Raw genomic sequence first — 17783 nt, 5'->3', positions numbered from 1 at the left:
CCACAGGGGACGCCAAGTTTTCTCACTGCTCTGCTAAGAAGGACCTGTGAACCCCAGAGGGACTTTGCTTCTGTTTAAAATGTCAACAACAGCTTATGCTCAGGTTTGTATTGCCTTAGGTCCTCCTTGGTGCATGTTTTTCTCTTAATTCTGGTCTTAGAAGTCCTCACTTCTTTCCAGTAGCATCATTCCTACACTGGGTTGATGGGTGAGTTAAAAAAATGTAATAACCCAAGCCTCTGAATTTAAGGTTTTAGTTTCTCTGGTTTAGTAATTTACATAATTATTTGTGCATGTAGCATTTGTATATTACTTTTCTGATCATTTTATATATATATATGAAATTTCTTGGCAATTTCCCGAGTTCTGGCTTCTCAGCCTGCCTATGAAGCTCCATGACAACAAAGCAAATAAATGTCTGAAGGGCTGCCCAGCATTTGAATAAGGCAAAACCAGCTTTTTGAGCTGCCAAACAGAATTGAACACTTTAATTTGGGGGACAATATCTCTTCTGTTTTATCAATTCTATTAGAGGCCCGGTGCATGAATTCATGCACTGGTGGGGTCCAGCCAGCCCACCCCTGATGGGAGCCATCAGGGGTGGGCTAGCCAGGGCAAGGGACTGTGGGCAGTTTGTCGGCCCCGCCCCCCGTTGGGTTCCAGGGAGCCACTCGGGAGCAGAGCCTATGGGGGCGAGGGGCCACTGGCGTTGTGCTGCTGTTGTTCCGCTGTTCGGTCAATTTGCATATTACCCTTTTATTCTATAGGATTAAAACCACTCACTGAGGAAAAATAGGTTTTCTTAAATGTGGAAGATCAAGATAATTTACTGGTTGCTGGGATTGGATGTACCTGTGTCTTTGTGTCATGTGTAAGCATCATTAGATAGTCACTTAGGAGGTGGGATACTTGCATTCATTTTGTCACATGCAAATTCAATAAAACAAGAATTTATTGCATCTTTACTTTGTGCTGGTCTCTCTTTGTAATGTCTACAGAAACAGAGAGGAGCAAGAAATATTCCTGCCTCAAAGGAGTTCAAAGTTTGAAGTGCCTGCTTTCAAAGGACACACACATACTAGTATACATGCACACACATAATATAACTAGAATACAAAATACAACGATGGCTGAGATAGGTGGGGATGGGATACACCAGGGGCATCCAGAGGGAACAACTAACTGGCTTGGGGTAGGAGGAAGGTTTCTGAGAGGAGGTGATACTTGAGTGAAGTCTGGAGGTGAAAGGCAGCATCAGAATAGCACCACGTGTGTCAAAACACAGGGTGTGGTCAGAAAGTGGCAAATAATTCAATGAAGCTGTAGCTGAAGGTGCATGTGGGCCAAGATGTGGCAGGAGAAGCTGATTAGAGTGCAATCCGTGATGAACCTTGCTCACTGAAGAACTTAGACTTTGTTCTATAGAAATGGGAACCCCAGAAATGGAACTCCCATTTGACCCTGTGATCCCACTTCTAGGAATATATCCCAAGAAACCAGAAACACCAGTCAGAAAGGATATGTGCACCCATATGTTCATAGCAGCACAATTCACCATAGCTAAGATCTGGAAACAGCCTAAGTGCCCATCAGTAGATGAATGGATTAGAAAACTGTGGTACATCTACATGACGGAATACTATGCTGCTATAAAAAAGAAGGAACTCTTACCATTTGCAACGGCATGGATGGAACTGGAGAGCATCATGCTAAGTGAAATAAGTCAGTCAATGAAGGAAAAATACCACACGATCTCACTCATTCATGGATAATAGAGACCATTATAAACTTACTAGAGGCCCAGTGCACAAAAATTTGTGCACCTGGGGGGGAGGGGGGTCCCTCAGCCCGGCATGTGCCCTCTCGCAGTCTGGGACCCCTCGGGAGATAACGACCTGCTGGCTGAGGCCTGCTCCCGGGTGGCAGAGGGCAGGCCCAATCCCTAGGTGCAGCCCCTGGTTGGGCTCAGAGCAGGGCCGATTGGGGAGTTGGGGGGCCTTCCCCTGTCATGCACAGAGCAGGGCGGATTAGGAGGTTGCGATGCCACCCTCAGTCACGATCAGGGTAGGGCTGATTGGGGGTTTGGGGCACCGCCCCCTGTCACACTCAAGGCAAGGTCGATGGGCAGGTTGGGGCGCCACCCCCTGTCACGCACAGAGCAGGGCCCATCAGGGAGTTTGGGGCTCCATACCCTATCACGCACAGAGCAGGGTCAATCAGGGGGTTGGGGAGCTCCCCCCTGTCATGCACAGAGCAGGGCCGATAGGGGAGTTGGGGCACCACCCCCTGTCACACTCAGGGCAGGGCAGATCAGGGGGTGGGGGCGCTTCCCTCTATCACCCACAGAGCAGGGCCGATCAGGGGGTTGGGGAGCCGCCACTGTCACACTCAGGGCAGGGCCGATGGGGAGGTTATGGCTCTACCCCATCACACACAGAGCAGGGCCCGTGGGGGGCGGGGGGGTTGGGGCGCTGCACCCTGTCACACACAGAGCAGGGCAGATAGGGAGGTTGTGGCCCCGCCCCCTGTCACACACAGAGCCGCAGGGCAATCAGGGGGTTTGGGCAATGCCCCCTGTCATGCTGATCCCGGTGCTGGGAGGCATATTACCCTTTTACTATATAGAATAGAGGCCTGGTGCACGTGTGGGGGCCAGCTGGTTTGCCCTGAAGGGTGTCCTAGATCAGGGTGGGGGTCCCCACTGTGGTGTCTGGCCAGCCTGGATGAGGGGATGATGGCTGTTTGCAGGCTGGGACTGAAGCTCCCAACTGCTTCTTTTTTCCTTTTTTTTTTTTTTTTATTCTGGGCCAGCTTTAGCTCTGAGGCTCCAGCTCTTAGGCCTCCGCTCCTGAAAGCAGGTATCTGGTTTGTTTCGGTTCTATAATCGAAACTCTGTATCAACTCCACCTCTGAGATCCCAGTGGCTGAAAGCTGGTTTCTGGGGTTTTGTTTAGCGTCTATATTTGTTACAGTGTTTGAAAGTGCAGGCTCAGAGGCCAGCAAGGCAGGCGGGGAACGTTGCAGTCCTCCGTCACTGAAGCAAGCAAGCCTCATGTTCATTTTAAGCTGCCTGGCTGCCGGCCACCATCTTGGCTTGCAGTTAATTTGCATATCTCACTGATTAGCCAATGGGAAGGGTAGCGGTCGTATGCCAATTACCATGTTTCTCTTTTATTAGATAGGATGAACAAAAATAGATATAGAGGCAGAGCTGCCTCAGACTGTCAAACTGCAGCGGGAAGGCTGGGGAGGGTAGGGGGGCAGAAGGGGGGGGGTAAGAGATCAACTGAAGGACTTATATGCATGCATATAAGCATAACCAATGGACATAAGTCACTGGGGGGTAGGGAAGGCCAGGGGATTGTCAAGGGCGGGGGGGGGGGGGAAAGGACACATATGTAATACCCTTTGTAATACTTTAAGGAATAAAACAATAAAAAAAAAAGAAATGGGAACCCCTGAAATCTTTTGGGAAGGGGGTAACACGATCAACACTGTATTTGGGAAGACTACCCCTCCCCGCAGCAGCAGTAAGGAACTAGGAAAACCAGGCTGGAGGTCATTTCCACCTTCCCGGAAGGAGGTGGGGAGATTTGATCTGGAGAATAGAAGAAAGTAGAAACGTAGGAACAAAAGGACAGCCCGGTATGGGTTCTTTCTTACTAAGCTAGTAGTACTTCCAAGCATACCTGTTTCCACATTTGGGTTCAAAAATAATTATTTTGGGGGAAAATTGGAAAGATAAGCAAACATGGGAGATAGGACTGTAGATGCTGACTCTAGGTGGCAGCCTACTGAGTTGTCAGTCTTCTCGGGGGTTATTATTTAATTATCAACTCAAGATGCTTGGAATTCCTCAAAACATTTTATAAAATCAGGAATGCTTGTAGACTACCAGCATTATTATGCTGTGCACAAACCATATATACTAGTATATAATGAATGCTGAAAAGCCTGTAACCGAATTTCAAATAACTTGAAGGCAAACAGGAAAATAATTCTATATTACATTTTTCAGACTTTCCATTTTCCAAGAGGTCAACCTGTTGGGAATGAACTATAACTCTCACGTTTCCTTGGCATTTTGTTTGTGCCTCTTTAATGCACACACCACACAGAATTTTGTGGGTTTCTAGTCTCCTCTAGGCCAGCATCAATGTCCTTGAAGGCAGAAACCATCCTTGGTCCACCTTCAGGCTCCCCAGAGTGCTTTTCACACAGTAGAGACTTAGTATTGAAGGAAGGGCGGAAGGGCGGAAGGAAGAAGTGAATGAGGAAGAAGGGGAGGAAGGAAAGAAGAAGTGGCTGATTGTGGGGTGAGGAGTCTGAGGCAGGAATGGCTGAGGACAGGTAGAAAAAGTTCAATAGGGACCAGCTACTGAACAGCCCTCCGTGCTGAGGAAATACACGGATGTGCCTGAGTTTGCATCGCCACTATGGGAAGGGGATCCAATTTCTTTAGAGCCTTTGTTTGGAAGCATAATTAGGTGATTTCCCTCCAGCTTCCCTGAATGAGGAAATATATGAGTGAGTATCTCAAGGGTGTGGGATCAGGGGCATGTTCCCCCTTGGCCAATGGGAATGGCAAGGAGACCCTGGGAAGAGGAAAGGAACAATTTCTGGGGAAGGAAAGTCACAGAGCAGACCCAACTTTTAGTTAAATAAACAGAGGCATCTCAGGGTCTTGGTGAAGATGAGGGGTGAGGACTGGGAGGAGAAGAGAGGTGGGAAAGGCTGGAGGGGGGCTCCTGGACTCTGAGGTATGGATGGCAGGGATGGCTGCCTAGTGGGTGGAGAAAGAGTGATAATACCATGGGTTTTACACATCTGTACTTTGAATGTAGCCACCTACTGCCCCATCAGTCAATGATTCAAATGAGAAAGACTACAGCATGCTGACAGTCAGAAAGCTTCCCATTTTTTTTTTTTCTTTTTCAGAGTCCATTGCTATATTGAGGAGACCCTGCCAGTAAAGAGATTGCTGAGGAGAAACTTGGAAACACTGAACAGCAATGGATTCTTTCTGTTGCCAACCCTCCTTTTTTTTTTTTTTTTTAATAAATGAAGTGCCATCATTAACACATGTTGTGTTTGTAAAGTACCTTATATATGGGTATTTAATTTGATTTTCACACCCACCTTATCAGGTAGGCCCTGTGGACGAGCCTTATGGTTATTTTTATGTAACAGCATACGACACAGCACTTAGATGCTGACGTGTGAGGTGAAACTTGCCCACAGATTCCCACCAGGGTGTCCTGACTTCAGCAGAGATCTTGTTCCTGGGCCTCAGCAATCAGTGAGAAAGACAGGCAGCTTACCTCCTTTCCTTCTTCCACAGAAAGAAAACTTGGGGAGATCCTCTTCACAGATGGGATAGGAGTAATTCAAAAAGGGCACTCCTTCCGTCAGGAGACTTGCATCAAGAAACAACTCTTTTATGTCCTCTCCTAAAGGAAAAGAGATGGGCTTTACCTAGTGTGGGTTTCTGCATATCAAAGCATTCAAAATTTATACAAGTATGAGCCCCAAGAACTTGCATTTCCAGCAGTCTGTGCTGCACAGGGAACCGTTTTCTTGGTAAAACAACATTTAGGCCAGCGGTTCTCAACCTGTGGGTCGCGACCCCTTTGGGGGTCGAACGACCCTTTCAGGGGGGGTCGCCTAAGACCATCGGAAAACACATATTGAATATATAATTACATATTGTTTTTGTGATTAATCACTATGCTTTAATTATGTTCAATTTGTAACAATGAAAATACATTCTGCATATCAGATATTTATATTATGATTCATAACAGTAGCAAAATTACAGTTATGAAGTAGCAACGAAAATAATTTTTATGGTTGGGGGTCACCACAACATGAGGAACTGTATTAAAGGGTCACGCCATTAGGAAGGTTGAGAACCACTGATTTAGGCAGTGGTGCAGGGGACTGTGGTGCCAGCCCTGAGTATGAGATGAGGTGCTTTCACAAACTTGATCTGCTTGGAGGAGATAGTTTATCTGCTGTGCTCCCCTGTCCTGATGCCATGTCCCCTTAATGTGGTGGCTGCAGGTCTGGCTTCTATCACTTTTCAGCCCCATAGTATTAGATACCTCCCTGACAGCGCCAGGGTGTGGGCAAGCCTGCACACCCTCACTGTTGCTGGGCAGATGTAGCATAGTTACACAAGAAGCTTCAGGGTGCTCTGCAGTTCTGGCTTCCAATTCTTTCTGAAACTTTCTTCCATTCCTCTTTTTATGTTCTGCTCCATTCTCCTTTCATTCTGCATTTCTCTGTCTCTCCTCATAGCATTTATTGAGCTGCTGCTATAGAGTCCAGACGTTGTGTGAGGTTTGAGAAATACAAGGATGCATGAGAGTCTTTAGACTCTGGGAATGTTCCCTCCATCTCTGTGGACTGACTCCCCATGCTAAGTTTATTAAATCCTCTGCTCTGGTTTTGATAAACCCTTTTAGAAAAGCGATACTCTAGTAACTATAGCAATATGACGATTAATTGCTATGGCATGACCATACAAATGTAAACAATCAGAAAGCATTGGAGCTCATTGATTGGGGTGGAGTGAGAAATTACACGCTTTTCACTGAGTCAAGATTGAAGAACTTATATTAGCTGTTTGGGAAATGAAATAACACAAAGACTAGCCATGTTGCTGGTAGTAGACTTGTTCGTTGCTGAAATAACTAAACAAAAACTCTCTCCTGAGCAAACATCAATGCTTAAGCTCAAAATATTTTCTTTCTCTGTCGGGTATACTGATTCCAGGTGCTTATATCATACAAATGAGTGCCTAGAGTCTTTTCAGTACAAAAATCACAACATTAAATGAGAGTTTTACTCTATCTGGATGTTACCCAGAGAGAGAACTGAAGAGGAAGATGGAAGTAGATTTAATTCCACAGAGTGCTGGGGAGCAGGGGCTGAGCCAGCCACTCCAGTTAATACAAGTAATTGGGTGAGTGAGCCAGGAAGAGGTTGTTTTATTTCATGTCAATATTTTTACTTACTCAGAATGATTCCAAATCTAATGTTGATATTTGATTTTAAATGTTCGGAACACTGGTCAATAGAAAAGCCAAAATCTTGTAATGGATCTGCCAAGAGAAAAACAGCAGATTAGGTGTGAATACACTGTATACTCTGCAGACTCATATTCATTATTTTTTCTATTTTTTCTATATTATTTTTTCTATATGAGTCACTAAAATTGATTAAAAAACATGCTGCCCAATACATTTTTTGCATAGGTCTGTGATACTTTCCACAACCCCTCCCAGTCTCTGTGAAGCCAGCGCTGCCCAGTGTCATGCTCGGTCTGAGAAATGAGCACGGTGTCTTTTTGGTGGGTTACATCTTCACTTGTTAAATTTTTATCATTGCTTGACTCTTTTTATTTCCTGAACTTAGACTTAAAATTGCTCATTGATTGCTCGAAACACTTCCCAAAGTATTTATTATTATAATTAAAACAGAAGAATCTATATGCAGATTTTCAAAATTTAAGACCTGCCTTAAAAATTCCACCCCAGTCCATCCCATCCTATTCAATGTAATACTTTTTCCTCAAATATTTCACTATATGTAAGGTATCATGTTAGATCTGATAAGGGCTACAAAGATAATTTTTTTTAACACATAACTTCTACTTATTCAAAAAACTCCAATGGCTCATCTATCCCCTAGAAGAGTGTCAAGAAATGTTCTACTGGCCCCATCTTCCACCCTCCATGTCACAAAGCATCCTCCATTCCCTGAGGTCGGGGCTGCAATGTAAGCACCCAGGAAGTTCCCACCATGTTTGAGTTACACACGCGCTTCCTCCCATTTATAATGGTCTCACCCCTTGGGGCCATTGTCGAAGTACTAAGGTGTTGCTCATTCTCCTTGTCTTTGTGAAGGCTTCCCTGATAGTCCCCGACATATCTGTTTGCTTCTGAATTCTTAAAACAGTTATGTCTGAAATACTTTTTAAAGTGTACAAACATGTATGATTTTATACGTTGCTCTTTGATTTACCCCATAACGCAGAACTCCTAAAAAGTAGGAGCTGGTGTTTTGTTGTCCATTCCTTTTTCCTTATGTTTCTCACCGGGCCTGAGAGAGGAGACCTGGGTCTGCATTGCACTAGTCACTGAGCTGTGCACTTTATTTATGAGTTTTCCATTGAATTCTTCAGACTCCTAGCATCTAGCAGAGAGCCTCACGACCAGACACATGGCAAGCGCTGGATAAATCACATAATGAATGGATGAAAGGGCCGTGTAGTAAGCCACTATCTCTCAGCTCCAAACCCAGCCTCCAAACTCTTGCTTTGTGAAGCTGGGGCTCTTCGAAATCACGTTTCTCCTCTGCTAGAGGTGCCAGAGGGAAACTGAGGCTGAGTGGGAGGAGACACTTGCTCCTTCCTGCGTACTTGCTGGTACTTGAGAGTGTCACCTGGCAAGGGGGTGTCACCCTGGCAGTGGCAATTGGTTCATGTCCAGCTCTCGTTTGCACCTTCCTGGAATCAGCAGAAGCTCAGCTTTGCGGGCCCCGAAGCTCCTGTGATGACAGTACCTCAGAAGCTGTCACCCCTTCCCCCAGAAGTGGGTGTCTCAGCCCCACAGGGCTCTTCTTTCAAGGGTCTAGTCAGCCGTGGGCAAACTACGGCCCGCAGGCTGGATCTGGCCCGTTTGAAATGAATAAAACTAAAAAAAAAAAAAAGACCGTACCCTTTTATGTAATGATGTTTACTTTGAATTTATATTAGTTCACACAAACACTCCATCCATGCTTTTGTTCCGGCCCTCCAGTCCAGTTTAAGAACCCATTGTGGCCCTCGAGTCAAAAAGTTTGCCCACCCCTGGAGGTTCTAATAGCTCCAACCACTGCCCTCTGCTCTCCCAGCCTTTGGGGTGGTAACTGCATCTTCACTGCCCCCTTTTTGTTTTTTTTGGTTCTCTAAGAACTGCTTAGGCAATTCCCTATATTAAATTCTCTGTGTTAAAATATCTGACGTGGTCCTGTTTTCCTGACCAGGTCCAGACTGCTGCAACAAATAATGATCTTGAGAGATAGGTATGATTTTCCCCGTTTCATAGATAAAAACATATAGACTCAGAGAGGTGGTATTAACTAGCAGGGTCAAGATTAAAACCAGAATAAAAAACAAAGAAAGAAAGAAACAAACAAACACAGAATTGCCGCTTCGTGTTGTGCAGAGGCTTTCACAAAGCAGAGCCTCAAAGATGCATGCTAATTACTTGATTTGCAAGATGGCCTGGAATATTTGTGTGCAGGCCTGTGGCATCTGCTAGTTCTCTTTCATAACTGGTTTCAATTTCAGCTGAGCTATGAGCTCACATTTGTCAGTGATAGTGTGCCAGACAGTTTTATCACCCACATTGCTGACCTGGAGGATGCATAATTGTCTGTGGTTTTTGCTGTGGAAATGATCGCTAGGCAATTTCAGCCTTGCAAACCGAATCTAGTGACCTTTAATCTGGCCACTAACTTTTCTGGGGGGAAAAGCCTTTTTCTCTTCTGCTCATTTTACTTCATAAACATCTCTGTGCTGTCCAAGGGCTTCCTTCAGCTTGGAAAGTAGGAGCAGTGGGTAAAAATGCAATGTTTCTGTTACATATTTGGCACTCGGTGTTGAAAAAGAGAGTCCAACTAACAGATGTTTAGAAAAGTACATCTGAAAATTGTGAATACATTTAGGTTGCTATCTGAGGAAAAATAAGAGAGGCCAAGTGTGTAATGCTTAGCTACTTAGCAGTTACAGAATGATACTGTATGTTTATTGATATTTAAAGGTAGAGATAGAGAGAATAAACTAAGGACAAAATAAGGAAATAAAATATGTCTTTGATACTGGAAAAATATTGTTAGGAAAATAATCGTAATAAGGAACAAAGTCACAAAGAAAGCAGTAGGCTACTTCTTTCTGAAGATGTGTTTATAAACACAGAAAATGAGATTGCTGGAAAAGCGCCTTGGGCTTGGCGATCTTTCCTATCAGTTATTTTCGTTTTACATTTGAGAGTGAATATGCAGCTTGCAGTCATCTTGGGGGACATGACATCAGTTCCTCCCATTCCCCAATTCCATCCTTAGAATCTCATATCCTCCCCCTATTGGTTTGTGTTTGCAGTCAGGCACTCAGCATGCTCTAATATCGTCTGTAGGCCTCTGACATTCCTCCAACAGGTGCTGCCAAGCGGGGTCCCCAGCCTCAGGGCCCACATAATGCCTTAAGATTATAGGGGTTCCACATAGTTGTTTGCTGAATTAATAATAGGAGTTACATGCACATTGTTTGTGGTGTTGTGCATCGTGGGAGGCATCTTTAGCCTCTCCCCACTAGATACCAGCAGCAGGCCTGCCCCCAACTCCAGATGTGAGGAGCAAAAACGTCTTTAGACATTGACAAATATCCCCTGGGGGACAAGCTAACGTTGTGGAGAACGGCTGCTTTAAAGAATTGCTTTGTCAGTTACCAGATTACCAACTGTCTCAGAATCACCTGTCAGAATAAAAGGTGGTGGATTGCATTTTTAAAGTTCTCTTTATAAAGAATTTGAACTGATCGGGGGCGAGGCAGAGACTTTCCCTTGGACACTTGCTCAGGTGGTCTGTAACACATGCACATCACCTGCACTTGGATGTTGTGAAAGAGTAAATTGGGAAGTTAGTGCGAGTTGGTGTTCTCAGGCTTCCAGGGCAGAGAGAATGTTTCCTCCAGACTCATCGTTGTATAGAGAGCAGCAAACAAACTGAGCAAAGAAGCAAAGCTTCATGGTAAAATATACAGCCTGTTCATGTGAAATATTTTTCCTCAGCTTCTAAGCTCCTTGTTGACATGTATGGCTTCCACCCAAGGGAAGACGGTACTTAGAGTGAGTGAGTCCAGCTTGCCCCAAATGCCCTGCTGCCCCCACCATCCTGGGACATGGGTGCATGGAAGCAGCCTCACCCCCTACCCCCCAGACAGTTGAGAGCCAGTCCCTGGGGCTGAGAAGAGTCTCTTGGAAAGCAGCGCAACATCTGCCTGGCTCTCCAAGGGCAGCAGCAGTCAGTGTGTCCTGGAACTGCTTGGGGATCACCCACGGAGCAGAACAGACCTAGGTAAGCAGGAGGCATAGCCTGTGCAGGGTCTAACATATCTCAGCTCTGGGAACATGCTTGTGCCTGAAGCTCTGGAGGTGGCCTGTGCTCTTTGGGGCTGGCTGCGACCGGGTGGTCGTCCAGGAGAAGACAAGCTCGCCTGGGTATTTTCTAACCAGTGTTCGGGTCTCAGCTGGACCCAGGGGAAGGAAACAAAACCCACTGGCACAGCCTCGGGAGGGGCATTCCCCACCAAGGACAGGGAGGCTGCGAGCCTGGGGGCCCTGGGCAGTGCAGGTCTCTGGGCCCGGCAGTGTGGTCCCAGGCTCCATGGCATTAAGTCCCGAGCCAGGGCATTGCTGGGCGCCCTGCAGCCTGGTCACTGGTTAGGTGGTTTGAGGGATAGAGGAGGAGCCGACTCTCATGCTGCTCATGCCATTTTTATATTTCATGGTTCTGCTTGAGGGGTTTTGTTTGACTTCATATTTGGACATAATTATATTTTCACAGAAAGTTGCAAAGAGATAAAGAGAGGTTTTAGGTACCTTTTACCCAGCTTCCCCCCGTGGTAACATCTGACATAAAATATAGCACAGTATGAAAACTAGGAAACTGACATAGATACAATCCACAGCACTTATTCAGATTTTTTAGGTTTTAAAAACTAATGCAAGATAGGTGAGCATCGGCTCTCCTGCCCCATGAGAGGTGGAGTTCTTACAGCAGCGCCACCCTGAAAAGGAGCTGGTACTCCTCCAGCCTCATCTCCGCTCGCCTCCCAGGTTCATATCCAAGTCCATCCCCAAGCTTGTCCATGTCCTTCCTGCTACATGAAGTTTGTCTCCCTCTCTCTTCTCTTTCCCTCTCCCTCTTCCTGCTGCTCTCCTCTCTTCTGCTCTCTTCCCACCTCTCTCTTCTTCTCCCTCCTCTCACTCCCATACTTCTCTACCCCTCCTTCCAGGCCCCCTCCCTCTCTCTCTCTGTCTCTCTCTTTTTTTCCCTTCCCTTCATCCTTCCCCCCTCTCTTTTTGTCCTTGCACCCATCCAGTACTTAGATGGATGACATCTGAGACCCAGAACACTGCCTTTTCTTCAAATACTATACCTTAACCTTCTGGTTCACCCCCTGGATCCCCATTACTTTAGGAACTGGTGTTGCTTCCTACATGTTCTGTGAGCAGAATACAGGCTGACTCTAGGAGTTAGAAATTACAAAGCATATTTCATAGCATGCTTTTAATAGAGGCACAGCTTGGGGAGGGGAGGGAAGGACAATAGAGAATGGGAAGGCTTTACCATTAACACACAGCTTAGCTGCACTGGCGAGATCAACTCTAACAGTTTATGGAGAGAAGAACACTTGGGCAAAGAGACTGTGAGTGAAGCTGGTTTGCTTCTGGTTGCTTAATAAAATTGTACCAGGTAGCTTCTTTTTTTTTAATATATTTTTTATTGATTAAGATATTACATATATGTCCTTATCCCCACGTTACCCCCTCCCCCCCCCGCTCATGCCCTCACCCCCCCCGCCCCCCCCCGTTGTCCGTGTCCATTGGTTAGGCCTATATGCCTGCATATAAGTCCTTTGGTTGATCTTTCCTCCTTACCCCCACCCACCCCTACCTTCCCTCCAAGGCCCAACAGTCCAATCAATGCCTCTCCGTCTCTGGATCAGTCTTTGTTCATCAGTTTATGTTGTTCATTATATTCCACAAATGAGTGAGATCATGTGGTATTTATCCGCTCTCCAGTTCCATCCATGCTGTGGCAAATGGTAAGAGTTCCTTTTTCTTCTTCCCCTTCTTAAAGAATACCTTTCAGCATTTCATATAATGCTGGTTTGGTGGTGATGAACTCCTTTAGCTTTTTCTTATCTGTGAAGCTCTTTATCTGACCTTCTATTCTGAATGATAGCTTTGCTGGATAAAGTAATCTTGGTTGTAGGTTCTTGCTATTCATCACTTTGAATATTTCTTGCCACTCTCTTCTGGACTGCATGGTTTCTGTTGAGAAGTCAGTTGACAGTCGTATGGGTACTCCCTTGTAGGTAACTGACTGTCTTTCTCTTGCTGCTTTTAAGATTTTCTCTTTGTCTTTTGCTCTTGGCATTTTAATTATGATGTGTCTTGGTGTGGTCCTCTTTGGATTCCTTTTGTTTGGGGTTCTCTGCGCTTCCTGGACTTGTAAGTCTATTTCTTTCACCAGGTAGGGGAAATTTTCTGTCATTATTTCTTCAAATAGGTTTTCAATATCTTGCCCTCTCTCTTTTTCTGGTACCCCTATAATTCTGATGTTGGTACGCTTGAAGTTGTCCCAGAGGCTCCTCACACTATCTTCATATTTTTGGAATCTTTTTTCTTTTTTCTTTTTCGGTTGGGTATTTTTTGTTTCTTTGTATTTTAAATCTTTTTTTTTTAAAAAAAATATATTTTATTGATTTTTTACAGAGAGGAAGGGAGAGAGATAGAGAGTTAGAAACATTGATGAGAGAGAAACATCAATCAGCTGCCTCCTGCACATCTCCTACCGGGGATGTGCCCGCAACCCAGGTACATGCCCTTGACCAGAATCGAACCTGGGACCCTTCAGTCCGCAGGCCAACGCTCTATCCACTGAGCAAAACCAGTTTCAGCGTATTTCAAATCTTTGACTTGATTCTTGGGATCCTCTTGTCTGCTGTTGGATCTCTGTATATTATTCTTTATTTCAGTCAGTGTATGCTTAATTTCTAGTTGGTCTTTTTTCATATCCTCCAGGGTCTCACTAAATTTATCGGCGGTTTCCATAAAATTCTTGAAAAACCTTATAAATGTGGTTTTGAACTCTATAGCCAGTCATTTGCTTTCCTCCATTTCTGTCATTTGTGACCTGTTTCTTTGTCTCCGCATTTTTTATGCTTCCCTGTGTTGGTAGAGTGGTTTTCTGTGCTAGGTGTCCTGTAGGGCCCAGTGGCTCAGCATCCGCAGTTACCTGAGGTGGACACTCTTGGTGCACCCCCTTGTGGGCTTTGTGCACAGTCTTGTTGTAGTTATGCCTTGATTATTGTAGGATCACTGGGAGGAACTGACCTCCAGGCCAATTGGCAGTGGGAATCAGCTGTGTCTGCAGTGGGAGAACTTTGTGCTGGAGACACCCTTATGAGGCAAGACTTGCTTCAGTGGGGCTTTGGTGCTCACTGAGTCTGCCCCCTGAGCGTGTCCCTTATGGATCTGAGGAGTTGTAATCCGGGTGGTCCCCCTCTGACAACTGGGTACACTGGCTCTTGGATCTAAGGAGGTGCTAATTTAGCCTCAGCCTGAGGTTACCCGGCAGGAGCTACAAAGAGAACTGCAGATTCCTCTTCCTTTTTTGGAGTTTGGAGGTGCCCTGATGAGGCCCTGCTGTGGAGCAATGCAAGCTGCTGTGGGGCCTTGGACCTTCTCTTGGAAGTTCTGGGTCTGTCTGGCCCAGCTGCAATTTTTTAGGTAATTTTCAGGTTGCAAAGGGCCAGGGCATTCATATGCAAAAGCCTCTGCTGCAGCCTGGGTGGGGCGGGGTCTCAGGGAATCAAAGGGTGGAGCAAGCAGCTACAGCAGATCCTCAGCCCTGCCCTAAGGGGCCGCGCGGCTCAGTGTCCCGGTAATTGCTGCAAGCACCTCTGAGGGAAAGCCGCCCTCAAGCTCCAAGTTCTGCTTGCTGCCAGACAGTCCAGTTTCTCCCCGTATGAGTCCTGGGTCCCCAGAGACTTCCCAGAATCAGAGTTCAGAGCAGTCGGGAGCTTGTGCCTCCCTCCTGATTCAAAAAGACAGCCCTGACCTCAGGTGTCCGCCCCTTTCCACGCACATGAGCCTCCGTACCTCTGCACTTTACTTCCACAGCTCCTCTGGCTCTCAGTGTGCTTTTCTTTCCTTCTAGTTGTAGAATTTCCACTCAGCCAGCCTTCCTGTAGTTCTGGATGATGTCTGTTTTGTCTTTTCGTTGTATTTTTGAAGTTGTGGGAGGCAGCAATTTCCCGGTATTTACCTAAGCCGCCATCTTAGTTTCTCCCAGGTAGCTTCTTGTTATTTAATAAAAGGGGTATATTAGGGTTCTCTAGAGAATATATATATATATATATATATATATATATTGTATATGTATAATATACAGGGTGTCCCAAAAAATGTATACACACTTTAAAAGCTGATAGCTGTTAAATGAAAATGAAATGTATTTTAATAAACACTGCCTTTGTAATTACATCCTGTATATGTATTACATAGAGGATATATATAGTAAATGCATATAGTATATCTAATCTATGTATCTATCGTCTATTTATCTACCTGAGAGGTTTATTATAAGGGATGGCCTCACACACTTTGGTGTGGTGGGCACAGCTGACAAGCCAGCGGGCCAGAAATTTGAGATTACCTGTCGCAGTCATGTGACTAGACTGCGTCTTCCTCAGGAAACCTCAGTCCTTTCTCCCAAGGTCTTCAGCTGACTGGACCAGGCCCCCACACAGTGTGGAGGACAGTCTGCTTTACTCCAAGTCTTCTTATTGGAAACGTTAATCACACCCACAATGCCTTCACAGCAACATCTTCACCGAACAGCTGGCGCCAGAGCCTACCAAGTTGAGACATAGAGTCCCCCACCACAGAGGCCTTTTGTGTCACGCTGCCCGAATCCTCCACAGCTCTTCCAGTTGAGCATTCACAGCCCTTCCGGCTCTTATCTGGTCAACAGTTAGTTAGCTCAAGATTAAAATGCCTCTAAATGGCTCCGCACCTTTGTGGGATGAAGTTTTGGAGCCCCTACCAGGGGCAGGAAATATGTGGAGTGCTTGGGATATAGAGGTTAGAAAAAGCCATCTCAGTTTCAGGAGGATTATGAATGCGATGACCTGGTCCTGTGGAAGCACCAAGAGTGAGCCAATAACTTCCTGGGAGCCAATGATGACTTTAGAGGGAGTGGGTGACGTGATCTGATCTGTGATTTCACTGCTTTTCTATCCAAATCCTGACCTCTATGGGAAATGTCACCTCATCCCACAGCTTCTTTCTCTCCACTCCTATGAACTTATGATCTATGCCAGTTACTTACCACGTAACAGACTGCCATGTGTCCTTACTCAATATGTTATGTGATAATGCCTTGCCTCTCCAACGGCTGTCCGATCTTCCAGGGCTGGACTTTTCTATTATATCTTATTGTATTATATCCTCTTATGTCTTTGATTACCGTCCCCTTCTCATTGTGTCTGACATGCACCTGAAATGGCAGGTGCTAACTCACTATTTGCTGGATAGATGGGTCTTGTTTTAATTCCCTACTTTCAGAAGACATATTTACCTCTATCTGCTGTGCAAAAATCAATTTGAACAATTTCCAATAAATGTCTTGTGAGAGGTTTAGGTCTCATACAGGAAAAATTTGATCGCTTCTCTGGGGCCTTTGTTCCTTCACAATCCAGCTCAATTACACTCCTCTCCAGGATGCTGTCTGCCCTTTCCTCATCTGTCCTTCCTCTGGTCTCACACTGTAGGCTGTGTATATCTTTATCATACCTTTATCATTACGAATGTGCTAAGTATTGCTAGTTTGCACCTCTCATAGATTACACTAGGGTAGGAACTATGTTTTATTTATCTCAGATAACTAGAGTCTATTCTAGTAAATGTATCCAGGAATGTCACTTGGTTGGATAAATAGATGGAAAGGAAAGAAAGTCAGATACTTTGATGATAGCAGAAGGGAAGTTGACTTGTACTTGCAGGTTTGCTGGGCACCAGCTGTTACTTGGAAAGCCTAAGTTGTGAGGCCACTAATATTGATCTCTCCTCACACTCAGAAGGCTTTCTGAGAAGGTGCTAGTGCATTAGCTTCGTCATCATAATAGTGGGAATTTGCTTTGGCACTTAGGATAGAATTTCTGAGTACAGTTGAAAACCCAGTCCCAGTCCAAATGGTAGCAGATATTCCTGTCATCTTTCAGAATTCTTTTCTAAATAAAACAAAATAAACAGAATTTGCTCTTGACATCTTCCTTTAGGTTGGATGATTACCAATTCTTCAAGCTTGTACTCTGTTTACAATACAGGTCTAGTTATGCATGAATCTGAAAATTTGCCTTCTTGTGTAGCTGTATTTTGATTGGGGTGTTTTAATTTTCCTGTGTGATTCATAGGAAAACATTAAAGGGTCACTGTGAATCACTAAAAGGAGTATGATTAGTAAGGCCAGTGAGATGCCATTGCTGGAAATTCATTACTATAACAACACAAAATTAGCCTTTATTTTGTCTGTCCTTGATGCCACTGTGGTGTGTTCCTTCCACTCTTCTCCATACTCCTACCCTGACTTGGAAGAGAAAGACATGACCTACAGTGTAGCAAATATATTTTAATTACATGTTGTTCTGTCATTTCCTGATCTCTTCTTTTTTTACACCTGTCAAATCTTGTCACTATAGAATGGCACGGCAAGGACCCTTTGGGCCACTATTTCAAATAAGAGTAGTTTCATCCCCATTCAAGTCTTTTTGGTCAGCATTTCATTGGAAACACACACACATTTAAAGTCTGATATATGATCTGGCTTCTTGTCTAATCAAAATGCTTAAATATGTTCTTGATATTGACTACAACAAAAATGGAATGGACATCATCATAGTAGATTACCTATTGTTTGTAATGCAAGATGGTTCCAACATCTTCAGT

General features: G+C 45.0%; 1 protein-coding gene across 1 annotated transcript in view; it reads right to left on the bottom strand.

The window, feature by feature from the left end:
- The window catches only part of LY86 (lymphocyte antigen 86), a 65511-nt gene that overhangs the window by 24651 nt on the left and 23077 nt on the right, over positions 1-17783 (bottom strand). The window contains exons 2-3 of the mRNA XM_081087934.1: positions 7020-7106; positions 5322-5450 (exon numbers count right to left, since the gene is read on the bottom strand). Of these exons, the coding sequence (XP_080944060.1) occupies positions 5322-5450; positions 7020-7106 (216 nt within the window). The remainder of the gene's footprint in view (positions 1-5321; positions 5451-7019; positions 7107-17783) is intronic.

This window comes from Myotis nattereri (genome assembly GCF_964212035.1).
Source record: "Myotis nattereri genome assembly, chromosome: 3".
Lineage (NCBI taxonomy): Eukaryota > Metazoa > Chordata > Mammalia > Chiroptera > Vespertilionidae > Myotis > Myotis nattereri.
This window is presented reverse-complemented; position numbering and strand designations above follow the sequence as displayed.